Raw genomic sequence first — 11968 nt, 5'->3', positions numbered from 1 at the left:
GGAACCTTATTAATAGTGCCGTATACTTAGATTAGAAGCGCCCTAATAGTATAGGGCCGCGAGACGATTTTTATAAGATACTCTGTCTAAGGACTAGCTATATCCTTCGCCACGAAGACTTAATAACCGAAAAGAGGAGAACCGTTATTAGCCTTTATCTGTATAAACAGACTAACTTTAAAATCCCTAAGGTTAAGGAGAGTATCCTAGACCCGCCTAATAATAGCCGCCTTACTTTCACCAGGAATTAGCGACTACAGAAAATCCAACTTAACGTATAATAAGCCACCCTTACTAGCCACTTTATACTAGCTAAGATAGGAGTTCACCTATAGGTCATTAGCCTCTTTATAATCCGATTAGGGTAACCTATATATATAATCGATAAAAACCTACCACTATATCGACTAGGGTTACTCTAAAGGAGTACTCCTTACGGGTTTTAAGGGGTAGACGAGCAGCGGGCTACAACCAGGGAGTCGGTTTAATAGATTACTAACGGCCGACTACCTTCTTTCTTTCGTATGATTCGGTCTCGTTAAGTATACTAATTAGCTATTTAATCGCTATTATTACTATTATTAGTTATTATAAGTGTAAATAGCGGTTATATTCGTATCTACCTTAATATTACGGTGGAAAAAGGAAGAAGAAAAGGAGGCATACCGCTAAAAAGCTCGCCTTTTATACTCGAGGGATTAAGCAATTAAAGGAGGCTATAAGCCTCGTTACTGCTATAAATTATAAAGACGGCTATTTAGTTAAAGCAGTTATAAAGAGGCCTTTACCTACTACGGTCTAAGGGAGGAGTAATTCATTATTTCCCCTTTTGGATCCCTTATTCCTAAGTCACGGCTATACCTATAACTAAATAACGCAGGAGTTATTTTATCTAATTTTTCGACTAATTAGAGCCCGGATTTTAATGTCTTTTTCCTAATTAGGAACCTTCCCGCCGGGTTAAAGAAGTCACTATCGTAGTGACTAAGGCACGCCTCCTTTAACTAACCGAAAAGACTCCTTTATAGGTAGTAGCTAAGTAGTAACGCCTGCTATAAAGGAACCCTTAAGGTAAAGACTATCACGGAAGAAAGCACTTTTAAGCTTATTAGAGGAGGATAAATATCCCTCGACCTCGAGCTCTAAGGATCTCTTTTCCCCTCTTCCACTCTTCAGTTTTCGACTAGTCCTTTACCCTCGGATATCACCTGTAACCACTAACCTTTATTTCACGAGTAACGACTTTTTCCTTTTCTTTTTCAACTTCCCTCAACACCTCTAGACTTAATTAGGCTAACCTGCCATAGTTTATACTTATATTAGGTCTTATTTCCCCTTAGTATTCCTTTTTCCCTTACCCCCCCCCCCTCTAATACCTCGCACGATATAACTAACTACTAAGCCACTACTCCGGTAGGAGACTTACTTAAGCGGTATATTCACTCTAAGGCACGCGTAGTCGTTAAATCTTATACTAGGAGCCGCGTAGAATATATTACTAAGAAGAGCAGATAGGCTTTTCCCTTAACCGGCCTCCACTACTATTTATTCGACGTATCTAATAATAACCCTCTTATTTTTAGGTTTATTATAGGTAACGAGGTTAACTAATAGGCTATTTAACGGCTTTTAGGAAGTATAGAAGGAGAGTACTTAGAGGAGGAAGCTATAGATAAAGTAACCTAGTTAACTCTAATAGTAAAGGTCCGTGGGGATAGTATTATCTCTGCCCGTATAGCCTTACTAGCTACGCAGAGAGTGTATAACGACGTCTCTAAGAATAAATAGTTAGAAAAGTCTACCCTAGAAGACCTAATCAGGGTAATAACCACTAGGCAGATTAGGAATTCTAGGCCTAAGGTTTAGATTAATAACGTCGACTTATAGGGATACGACGCGAAGAAGCGGAAATATAACCACCTAAATATTAGCGATAGGGATCTTTTCCGTATTTTAACGAGCAGACTAATTCCCTTTATATATCACGTTAGGGGTAACCACTTTATTAGCCTAATGTTAGATTAAGAGACTTAGGTAATATATATATACGATAGTATATAGCTCGACGGCGGGGTCGAGAAGCGCCTACTAAAAAGCTTCCGAGGAGTTATAAGTTAGCTACGGTATATCAAGGCGCCCGAGGAGGCTATAGACAGCTTAACCAGGAAGTTCTATATTATCTTTAGTCCTTAGCAGAAAGATACGCACTCGTGTAGTCTATGTATCAGTAAATAGATTCGGTCTATTATGTAAGAAGGTTATTTATTTCCTGTATCCTCCAGGCTATATCGACTACAGAATAAACGCTATTATACCACCGATAACGCCAGTTATACATAGTATATCCGGTATAGTTAGTTAAGCTATATAAGCGAACTCTTCGGCTTCGGCTATTAGTCTAAGTTAGCTTTTAAGTAGCCTACTCTAACCCCTAATCCAGCTCTTATCTCCGCCCCTATTACCGCTCCTATCACGACCCCTCTCTATAATCCGCCTAAGATAACGGGTTTTAAGCCTATTAATAAGAACTGGACGCCCGTTAACCCGCCTAAAGGGTCGAAGACGCTAAAGACGCCGAAGACGCCTAAGGCGCCTAAGACCCCTTAAACGATAAAGCAGAGGTCCCCTTCCCCTAATCAGGGACTAACTAAAGTCCCGGCGTTTAATAATAATAATAGCGGCGCGTTCCTAGAGCTAGGTAACTTTAAGCTTACCACCCCTAGGCATAAGAAGGCCATTAAGGAAAACACGCCCCTAGCTACCGAACCTTCTCCTATTAAGATACCGCCTAAGTCTCTTAAAGCCTAAGCCCCTACCGGTTCCCCTAATTAGAAGAAGACTAAGCTAAAGAAGTAGCCGTAGCTCGCCCCTATTAAGATTAGCTCGGCCACTAGCTACTACGCGTATAAGGGAGAGGACCTTATTAATTTTACCGTAAGGACCGATATACAGAGTAAGTAGGAGAAGGATTAGGCGTACTAAGGCCGTGGTCTAGAGATATCTCGTAGCCTACTATTTTATAGGTTAATCGAGATAAGGAACGTGCCCTTTAGACCGAGTAACTATAGCCGGGAGGATTAGGTCTAATCGTTTAATAACCCCTATAAAGCCGCCTTATAGGATACTGCTACTAATAGTAGTAAGTATCTCCCGCTATCACAAGTAGTAGAGTAAGGAGGCTAGCGTTATTATAATACCGCTATTAAGTGAAAGGCAGATAAAGCTACTGCTAATTAGGAGGCTAAAAAGGCTAATAAGCCGGACTACGTAGTCGGAGGAAGGACTTTACGAAAGCGTAAGTAAAGGTGTATATAGAGGATTAGATAAGGGACGTTTTAAGGGTATAGCCGATAAAGATAGTAAGGGAATAGTATATCCGGAGGAACTAGAACTAAGAGGATCTCTAACTAGGTATACGAGGAGGACGGGGTAATCAGAGGAATAAGGGTATACAATAGCTCTTTACTTAGTTTATTTACTTATATCTGCTTGTTTTTAGGAGTTATGTACGCTATAAGGGCGTAAACGAGATGACTGTTCCGTATTATAACCGCGCAGATACGGTGTTGGAGTGGTTCTAATAGTCGGTCACGTGACCCCCTTTTTAAGGCTACGGGATCCACCTCCTATATATATATTAAGGACAGGCGCCGGACATCCCTATCAAGGGACTATCATACAATAATCATCCTCTTTTACAATTACTTATTCTATATTTAAGGTATCTTTCTAGTTCAACTTACGTTACCCTGATCAGAATAGTGATTACCGATCTACTTCTTCGCTAAAGATTATAGTGGTATTAGTTATATTTTGGTTATATATCGTGGTTTTACTGCGCTAACCTCTTTATCTGATCTTTATCTTAACGATCTAGTGCCACTACGTCTTTATCCAGTTACAGTAGCCGCCTTTACCCCCTCTTACCCACCACCCACGGATAGCGTTAAAGGATAAAAAGACGGCGGCGTCTTCGCCTTCTACTACTTCTTCTTCTTCTTCCCTAATAAAGGAGTCGAGGGCGTTAAAGCCTTCTTCCCCTTTTTTACTAATATGGTCGGTACCACGTCGTTATCGTTAGGCACTTTATAAGGATCCGGCGGACCCTACAGACCTTACGGTATTATAACTCCTAATAGTAAGCCTTAAGGTTACGTAGAACCACCGCTACTAAATATATTATCACCTATAAAGCTAACCCCCGCGGGGGCTAAGGTAGACCCTAAGAGTATAGGTAAGTCTTCCTAGGCCTAAGCCTAGGCCAGGTTAAGAGTAGCTATCTACTCGAAAGCAGCGGCCGTATATTCCTAGGCTGTAAGGTCGCGCTAATATAATACTAGGCGTTATTACTCGATATTAAGCCGTTACTGCTTAACGGTAAGACGCTACTACTATAGCCTAACGAACTACTTAAGGATCGACTCTATACTATTAAGCCTCTCGTGGATATCTTCCGCCGTTTTCTGGCGGGCATTAGTAACTTCCTTAGCTTAACGCCGAGTAGTTATAGCTTCCTCGGTAAATAACCGGTTAACCTCTAGCGTCACCTAACCTAGAGGCTCTTTAAGGATAACCTAGTATCGAACTACTATAGCCTAGTACCGTATAGGATTAGTAAGGGTACTATACAGGATTAATAAAGGAATACGGTTAATAACACTTACACGACGACTCTTATTTAGGCTACCCTTCTCGATAGCGATAACTAAGACCTTTTACAGCTACTCGGCAGCGTTCTTACCGGTAATAGGGAGCTATTATAGATATTAGAAAAACAGGCCCACGGAGTAGTCTATAAAGGGAGAGACTATAGCCCTAAGGATATATAACTTACTACGCGGTATTTAAGGCTATTATACTTAGAGTAGTAGTGGTATTTATTTATACGCCGACCGTTATCGGCGTAACGGTATATCTCGGCCTTAATAGTATACGCCTTTTCCTTAAAGTTAATCGTTACTAACTTACCCATATAACGTATATAGGGGGCCCTTAGATCCCCGTCTATACCGATATCCACTACTTCTTAGCGTGGAGTAACTAATAGCGTAGTAGTTAACGACGACGTAGCCGTAGTAGGAGTAGGAGGCTTTAGCGTAGCTGGTTACGAGGCTAACTACTTAGCGGACTACGAGGTTAACGCCGTAACTATAATCTTAATCCTCTTAAAGGACCGCGTTATACTCGCGGGAGTAGCGACGCGCTTATTATTATTATTATCTTCCTAGGAAGGTATAGTGACTACACTATATGACGTGGTTAGCTAGTATTATAGACCTAAGATAGGTTAGAAGTATTTATAAGATAGTAGTTAGTTAATTAATTAATTAATTAAGACTATAAATCGTTAGCACGCGGTATCCTGGATTAGGTAGAACTTACCGAAAGAGGCAGTATAATTAAAAGATTAAGTATAAAAGAGGAAGAAAGGAATAGGAAGAGGGAATAACGGCAGGTTATAAGATATCCCTAAAGTAGTTATATAGGCACCTATTTTTTTAGTATAAAGAAGGAAGCTACGAAATTCACGGAAGAAGTAATAACAGGCCCTATATACTACTAGCTTCGGGAGTCTTTATAGATAGATTAAAGGAATAACCTAGGAGGATAAAGGGGTTGATTTAACGGCCTAGAAAGGAACCTCCCTAGAACCCCTTAGGTTCCTAGTAAGGGCACGGCTATAGGTGAATCGATAGGACTCGGCCGGCTATAGGCGCCGGATTAGGAAGTATAAAAGGGAGTGGCCCTTATTAGTAACCTTAGTTAATAGATAAAAGGAGAGAGGGTATACCTAGATTAGCGCTACGGCTAAAAGGGCACTAGGCGGGAACCTGTTAGGGTCCCGTCGTGGAGGGCTCTAGTTCGGGGCATTAAAGGATTTAGGATTTAGGAACGGACTCGGAGGCTAGGTTTCGGAGGAGCCAAGAGGCCGTCACGGATTAGGCGCTCCTAAGGACAGGAGTATCCGGGGGAGGTCGCTATATTAGGTGCCTATAATAGTAGTTATAATAGGTCCCTAGTATAAATATATAGGGGTTTAGGCGTGCCTAGTCTAAGCCCCCTTAAGGCATAAATAAAGCAGTTATTATATAGTAAATAGAATAGTCCCTCGAAGTAAATAAGGTAGCCCTTAAGGAAGTACATAAGCAGTCCTCGGGGAGTAGCGGGACGTAGTCTTAAGGAGCGGAGGAGCCTCCCCTTTAAAGAGGGAGGCCAGCGATTAATCTAATCCTTTAGCTATACCCACATTCTAACCCTATTATGATCCTATTATAATCACACCTGGTTCCTTACTTAACCCTACCTTTTCACTCTTTGCGACTACCTATTTGATAAGGAGCTCCTCTAGAGCGTCCCTGCGATAGGATTAAACGGGCGGCGATTAACCTAATCGGACTAATCAGAAGCCAGGGATTAAGATCAAATTAAACGATTAAAAGGATCGGTTTAAGAGCGTTTTTAAGAGCCTTTTCGAGGACTATTTCTAAAATAGACTATTGTCACGATAAAAAGGATTAAGAGCTATTCGGTTTAAACCGAGGCCTCTAATTAGCCAGTCGGCCCGGAAAAGTGGATCCGCTCTAGCTAGGGGGGTATATCGTATTAGCATAAGTCTCGGGGGTAGGTATAGGCCTCGGGGGTGGAAATAACAAGGGTGGACCCACGGTAAAATACCGGATAGGATCTAAATGGAGTAGTACTTCCGGAGGAGTACTGCCCCTTATAAAAATAGGGTAAGCGGTCTCGCACACGTTATAACTTGACACAATACACACATGCGAAGATTTCCCCCAAGTCAGAAGAGTGCATTTTGACGTGCGATATTATCCTGATAATCTCTTTTCCTTTCTTCACACACACACAATATGCTATGCCCCATTTATTCTGGCGAGTGCCAAACAAACCTGAATAAGTGGGGCATGGCACGGGTACTTGTTTTGTAACCCACTTCACACGGAGTACTCCGTACGGATACAGTCTACGGATAGGAAATCATCAGACGGTTGTTACCCTATAGGGAATGGGTTGAGTAGGTAATTAGTACCTTCCTAACATTGCACCAAACAATGCTAATTTTTTGTTGCGGGCCTCACGAAACGACACCAGTTTCTCGTCTCGCCAATACGCCTCTCCAAAACCCCTCTTCCGTCAAGCACCACCTCCTTAACATCTTATTTTTAAAGGACCAAGCAGCAAATTCTTTTCTATGTCTGTTACTGGTACATCAGAGAAATCCATATTCCCGGACAATTCTTCAGATATTTGAGACTTACAAGCGCCATTAAAAATTCCATTCCAATCTCCCTTCAAGGCGTTTGGGTTTCGATAACGCGCAGCGCTATCGAGTGCGTTTTCACCGAGGTTGGCGGACCAACATTATCGTCAACACACTTTCAATACCACCAAGTTGGCTTCATTCGCCCCCGAAATCCGCTCCTTAACCCGTTCGCTCCGAGATCCCGGTTTCTGGGTCTACAGCGGAGTGGACAAGAAACCCCCTTAACTGGCCCCATCATCCACTGGCACATCGACACACATTTCTTCCTCCCCGAATACCCGTGACCAACCTACTTGGCGTCAATATCTGCTCCAGGCTCTTCCTCGACGCCGCCGAATTTGTGAAACCTGGCTACGTCACCGCACCCGGCACGGCGCACAGCTGTGGCGCCCTGTGCGCAGCGACGCGATATCTCCAACGCCTTGATCGAGTTTGGTCGGATCAAGTTATGGGAGCGGCAGATTAGCTACATCGCTGCAGGGCCCTTGGGTGTGGGTGCCTTTGTTCCACGCTTGACAGATATTCCGAGCTTGGGTGAACGACAACACACGACTTGCTGAGGCCCAGGTGCTTCTTCATCATGTCTGACCACGAGGAGACCGTCTCCGACATGGGCTTCAAGGCCCCTATTCCCGAACTTGACGATCATAGACATCAATCGCCGTCAACTCAACCTCCTGGACGTGTTCGCCGGGGCACATTCGATACTCTTTATGGTGCCCGCCTTTTAGGGCACGAAATGGGACATGGCAACGATGGAGCCAGTTCCCGTATTCGCGACATGGAAGAAGCGATCATTGATGACGGAGAGCAGTCGTCTGCTACACGACCTGGTCGGCGACCGACTGTTGAAACAGCCGGAGATCAGCGATCTATCTCTCCACCCAACTCCGTGAAAGCTTTCGCCGAAGCTCGCCGGCGTGAGCGGGAGATGTCCTTCTCGGAGCCAAAGTACGAGGACGGCGAGCTGCATCGCTCGCTCTCTATTACTAGTCGGCGTAGCCTTCGAAGCAACATTCACACGATCGAGGATGACGCAGCCAGTCTTGTGACCAACAAGACCGCCGAAGATGATGTTTGCTTTCCTCCCCCGGACAAAGGACGGGTGGATCAGTTGTGCATTGATTTCGATTATTTGGAGAACTTCATTCAGGCCGAAGCCGAAGCTAGAGCCTTCAGCAAGCAGGAGACTGTAGAGAAGAGCTTTTCCGATTTGAGGCCGCACCATCCCTCGGCCGCCCAAGATCGTGTCCGGCTGCCCACTGTCGACGGCGATATTCTGGACATGCCTTCTGATTCGTCCACGGTTCAAGAGGACAAGGACAAGGCCGGCATTACCGATGGCCAGGGAGCGTTGCCCCCACAGGCCCAGGCGCCGGCTGATAAGAATCGGTTTAGCTTCTTTTCCTCGGCGTGGGAGTCTACGATTCATTCGCAGGATTTCGGCTCCTTGGTGCTTCCAGGGGAGGATATCCGAGGGCTATTCGCCCTCCCGCCTGATGACGCTGATGGCGTCTGGTGGCTGAACGTCAACACTCCGACGAAAGAGGAGGTTCAAGGTATCTGCAAGGCGTTCGGAATCCATCCGCTCACCATTGAAGACATCAACACGCAGGAAGCTCGAGAGAAGATTGAGCTTTTCCCGTCGTACTATTTCGCGTGTTTCCGCTCCTTCAGTACGATTGAAGAAGAAGACGGTCCCGAATACGAACCGTTCAATATCTATGTCGTCGTCTTCCGCGAGGGTACACTGAGCTTCAGCTTCCAGCCGAACGGCCATGCGTCGCACGTCAGGAAAAGGATTGCTCTCCTGAAGGACTACGTAGCCCTGAGCAGCGACTGGATCTGCTACGCCTTGATGTGAGTAGCATACAAGCGACCCACCTCCCCCCCGGGCTAACAATGCAATGAAAGCGTTCGACTAACACAACTGTTCTCTGCTCTTCAAGTGACGACATCGTTGATTCATTCGCACCCATTATCAGACAAATTGAGCTCGAAGCGGATGCCATTGAGGATGGTGTCTTCCTTATTCGAGAAGACGACTCGAATGCCTTCCTCAAGTCGATAGGCCGGACTCGAAAGAACTGCATGGCACTGATGCGACTTCTGGGCGGAAAGGCCGATGTTCTTCGTGGCTTCACCAAGCGTTGCAATGAAAACTACAAAGTCACTCCTCGCATGGATATTGGTCTCTACCTCGGAGACATCCAGGATCACGTCGTCACTATGGTCACCAATCTGGGGCACTCGGACAAAATCCTTTCCCGATCGCACAGCAACTACCTCGCGCAGCTCTCTATCAGCAACATTATACAGGGTACAGATACAAACCGCGTTCTTAGCAAGATCACGTTCCTGGCATCGATTCTGGTTCCTATGAATTTGGTCAGTGGTCTTTTCGGGATGAACGTCCAAGTCCCCTTCGAAGGAGCCGATACCCTTGTTCCCTTCTTCATGATCTTCACCTCCTTGATCGTCTTTTGCATCATAACTTTAATTTGGGCACGAAAGGCCAAGTATATATAAACGCGATGAGCTAGCGAGGGGCCATGTCCTTCTTGGAGTGTTTAGGTTTTTCAAGTTGGCCAGTTGACGGAGCGGCTTTGTGTGGTTTTCGTTGGGCTACCGAATATAGACAGCAATAATTAAGGTGTCTTCTTTTTCTTGTTGACTGATGCAGTGCTTCTGCAGGCCACTGCTGGGTTATAAGACCGGCAACAATGCGTAAAGGTCTTCGGTCTTGACCATATATCATACTTTTGCACCAGTGGGTGAATGAGCACCTGAATCTCTGCTCCATCTGTTCAGGACCGCACTTCGGCAGCTCATACTAATCCACTGTGTGCCGATGCTCCAGATCGCCCCGTGTTGTCTATCCTTTACAACTGGGTCCCAAGAGTATTTCTATTCCCGACCAGTCGTAATTCGTAGATTTACTTCAAGATACGGTATGGGAAAAACCTCAACGGGAATACTGGAAGAAGCAAGGTCTACGCGGTCGGGCACGCAGATCCATGTTGTCTGCCTGTACCCTACCCACATACCGTGTAATCCCTAATGGCGAACTCTGAACCGGAGAAATTGGCCAGCGGGGAATATCAGAACCTGCATTCCTTGTCTTGCCCACGTCGGTATAATCGGGTGTCGGCCTCTCAGAGCAGTGAATCCAAGTTAGTCATATATTAGGATAGGGTAGCTTTGAATTCAACGCTTCAGTTCAGGATAATAATGCAGGAGTCAAAATCCCGCCATAACTGCATTGTCCAGTTCTAGTGGACGGCTAGCAAGGACCACTACTATAGTCGAGAAGAGGAGGGCGACTGGCAGACAGTCGTGCTTGAAACTTTGCGCCCCAGGAGTCATGCAACTTGTCAGAGCGTCTCTTCAGGAGAACGCAAAGTCTGAAGCGAGAATGTTGAGGCCGGTGGCCAGGACTTATAATCGACACGTACTACTGCGTTGATCCGGACCTTGCTATGTCGCTAAATCGCCCTAAGTCAAATGCGGTGTAGCTGCACCATGCGAACGTCCGAGTAGAATATACGGGCACCATACGAAGAAGCGTTTAGGTGGAGGAGAGGCAATATTACCTAACGTACCTAGGTGGTGTAGCCCCCAGGAACGAGGCCCGTCCACTAGTATCAGGGCCTGTGCAGCTCCGGTGGAGGCATGTGGGCCACCCAATCCCAAGCCCAGGTATTCATGTATGGATTTTCACTTTCTGACTTTGTGACGTTCCTGGAAGTTGGTATCTTCATAGCATTGATCCGAGACTGTTTTCTTTCGCGCAACTATATCCAACCCACTCCAGGAGAATAAAATCAGTTCTGAATCCGCGCATATAGGTAACTCATTAATTCATCATTCACACGCACCCACAAGCTGGACTCGAACTGACTGGACACAAAAAAAGGTCCATTGACCAAGATGGATTCCTCTCGACAAGCACTCGAAAATGCTGACTTGGAGAAGCTGAACGACAAGGATAAGCAGGAGCTTCGGCAGTTTCTCGCCAACGAGTCTCAAAGATCACAGATTCAATCACGTCAGTAACATCCATCCCAACCCCATGTTGTTCACTGGCGACGTGGCGTGGACGATAATCTCGATTACGCTTGCCCCCGAGCTAACTTGGGACACCACAGAAACCCATGCGCTCACCGAGGTCTGCTGGAAGAAATGTGTCACAGGAACGGTCCGGGGATCGAAACTGGACAGTGGCGAAGAGAAGTGTCTAGCCAATTGTGTGGACAGGTTCCTTGACGTCAATTTCTTGACGATGAAGCATTTGAACAACATGCGGTCGGCTTAAATTACGGTCACTTGTGTCCGGCACATTCACTGGAGTGCTGTATATCCACCCCATGTCCTTGTATAATACATTACAGCATCATCGCAGAAGAGGAGCAGGGATTCAAGTAATCTTGACGAGTGGAAACATCATCTCAATTGTCGTGCGGGTTGGAGCTCACAGTGGACCATGGTATGTTCAAGGTATTTCGTGACATTTACCCATCCTCAATGGTTGGCGACAAAAGTAGTGCCGAAATGTTCGCTGCATGGTTCCTCTCCTGTCTGATCCCCTTTTTGTTGGGCGCACACTTCTGGTGCTGCCACCCTAGAGTTCACAGAAAACATCAACCTTAAGACGCCGCATGCCCAATGTCGTTTTGTGACTGATGAATC

The 11968-nt window shown here is 45.4% G+C and overlaps 1 protein-coding gene across 1 annotated transcript; it reads left to right on the top strand.

Moving 5' to 3' along the window:
* Positions 1–6866: 6866 nt before the first annotated feature.
* Positions 6867–11836, top strand: SODALDRAFT_378991 (hypothetical protein; the record flags this gene model as incomplete). The annotated part of the gene is made up of 14 exons (XM_028615014.1): positions 6867–6929; positions 7108–7148; positions 7230–7559; positions 7595–7672; positions 7799–7813; positions 7841–9139; positions 9229–9757; positions 9963–10006; positions 10091–10147; positions 10639–10681; positions 10795–10809; positions 10922–11030; positions 11196–11327; positions 11428–11836. The coding sequence occupies 14 exons, from the start codon at positions 6867–6869 to the stop codon at positions 11592–11594; spliced, it is 2922 nt and encodes a 973-aa protein (XP_028466635.1). The 3' UTR covers positions 11595–11836.
* Positions 11837–11968: the final 132 nt, after the last annotated feature.

This window comes from Sodiomyces alkalinus (assembly GCF_003711515.1).
Source record: "Sodiomyces alkalinus F11 unplaced genomic scaffold SODALscaffold_5, whole genome shotgun sequence".
Taxonomy (NCBI): Eukaryota; Fungi; Ascomycota; class Sordariomycetes; order Glomerellales; family Plectosphaerellaceae; genus Sodiomyces; species Sodiomyces alkalinus.
Note: the sequence above shows the minus strand (reverse complement) of the source record. Positions and strands in the feature narration are given on the sequence as shown.